Below are 2,037 nucleotides of genomic sequence, written 5' to 3'. Positions count from 1 at the left end.
GAAAGGCATAATATAAACAAAATCTTTACTTTATTTGGCCTTATTGTTGCATGAAAAATTTGTCTCCTTTAATTGGTTTCCCTGCCTTTGTCTTGCCTTTCTAAAATTTGTAATTACTCTGTGATAAGAAACTACAGTACAGCACTATTTACTTAGTAAGGGTCCCATATGTTGCTATGAAGTGATAGGCCAATTTAGGCCACTAAACAGCATTACTTGAGTGAGTTAGCTGGTTGTTTCCTGATAAACAAGGTGAAATAACACATTGTTTTACAGAAGCACTGGGACATTTGTTCCACAGCAGAAGCAGTACACATCACCTTTTACAAGCCATTTTGGTTTTCCAGAAACTCATCCTTCATTTCAGTGTCAATCAGAAACCAGGCTTATGACCTCATGAACCTTATAGTCCCATGCTTAGTCATGGATGATGAACAGAGGAAAGTGTGATGGTGGCCACACGGGATTCCTCAAACTTTCAACTCGTCTGTCACATGACATGGTCTGGAAGGATTAGCTATTCAATGAGTAATTTTTCAGATGATGTAAATCATCAAGTATTCATTTCAAGGGGAAAAGTATACAGGAAGAAAGAAAATCACCTATCAACTATGGTGGTATTGCTGCCTTAGCAATTGAATCCACCAATCTGGGGTTCTCATTTCAATGAGCAACCACAACTCCAGGAAACAACAGCTTGTCATGGGGATCATCAGCTCCTGGCCAGGGTATATAAAGGGCCCCGAGCAGGGGAAAGACACTCACACCTGAGAACACTCAACTCCTCTCACCGCCTCAACCCCACTCAGCCCCACACACCACCATGACCGGCTCCTGCTGCGGCCCCACCTTCTCCTCCCTGAGCTGTGGCGGAGGCTGCCTCCAGCCCTGCTTCTACCGCGACCCCTGCTGCTGCCGCCCAGTGTCCTGCCAGACCACCGTGAGCCGCCCCGTGACCTGCGTGCCCCGCTGCACGCGCCCCATCTGTGAGCCCTGCCGCCGCCCAGTCTGCTGCGACCCCTGCGGCCTGCAGGAGGGCTGCTGCCGCCCCATCACCTGCTGCCCCACGTCCTGCCAGGCCGTGGTCTGCCGGCCCTGCTGCTGGGCCAGCACGTGCTGCCAGCCCATCTCTGTGCAGTCCCCGTGCTGCCGCCCCACCTGCTGCCGGCCCGCCCCCTGCCGCACCACCTGCCGCACCTGCAGGACCTCCCCCTGCTGCTGAGTAGCCCTGCAGGAAATCGCCCCAGGTATTCAGAAACATGTGCCAGCCCTTCCCACCCCTGATGGATCAGATGAAAGATACTACTTTTGAAACCTACCTGCCTGCAACAATTAACTGAGCAGTAACTGTTGATCCCTTTTCCCACATAAATAGGTACCTAAATCTGGCCTTCTTTGACCGTCTTTAGAAAAATTCCAGCTTTCAGGATGTGAATTCTTAGCTTTAAAAAAAAAATGAATAAACAAAGATCAAAGTTGCTCTTGAATAAGAGTCCTAGTCCACTGACTCATCATCACTTCTCTACTATTTCAAGATGAGATATTTTTCTAGGATAATATTACATTTTTCCTGGGGCTTTGCATGGTAAAATAATAAATTTTTATTTCTCAGAAGCAAATGTGTTTCTTTATTGTTTATTAATCTTCATAAGTTCATTTTTTAGTTTATGTTATAATATGTGGGGTCAGAAGAAGCAAGTGAAGAAAGATTTTCCAAGGGCCATTATTTTTTAATTTTAGGAACAATTCATGCACAAGGTCTCTAATTTTAATAGCAATCCAAATAATTTAGAACCTCTTACATGAACCACCTTCATATTTCAAGTCAAAGTTTTCATTCATGCTGAGGAAGTGGAGAGTTAATAGGAAGTCTCTCTGATCCCAAACTTGACTAATGAATCATTCTCACATCTGTGGTAAGGGGGAGGAAACTTAAGTCCTAAATATTCATTGGAAGGACTGATGCTGAACCTGGAGCTCCAGTGTTTTGACCACCTGATGCGAAGAGCTGATTCATTGGAAAAGATCCTGATGCTG

The 2,037-nt window shown here is 45.7% G+C and overlaps 1 protein-coding gene across 1 annotated transcript; it reads left to right on the top strand.

The window, feature by feature from the left end:
• The first annotated feature begins 800 nt into the window (after nucleotides 1-800).
• LOC129537603 (keratin, high-sulfur matrix protein, IIIA3A) lies at nucleotides 801-1,222 on the top strand. Its single transcript, XM_055397147.2, has one exon. It carries the CDS (start codon nucleotides 824-826, stop codon nucleotides 1,220-1,222), a length of 399 nt encoding a protein of 132 aa, XP_055253122.1. The 5' UTR covers nucleotides 801-823.
• The last annotated feature ends 815 nt before the right edge of the window (nucleotides 1,223-2,037 follow it).

Source organism: Moschus berezovskii, chromosome 20 (genome assembly GCF_049115385.1).
Source record: "Moschus berezovskii isolate FMDL1 chromosome 20, NW_MosBer_1.0, whole genome shotgun sequence".
Lineage (NCBI taxonomy): Eukaryota > Metazoa > Chordata > Mammalia > Artiodactyla > Moschidae > Moschus > Moschus berezovskii.
This window is presented reverse-complemented; position numbering and strand designations above follow the sequence as displayed.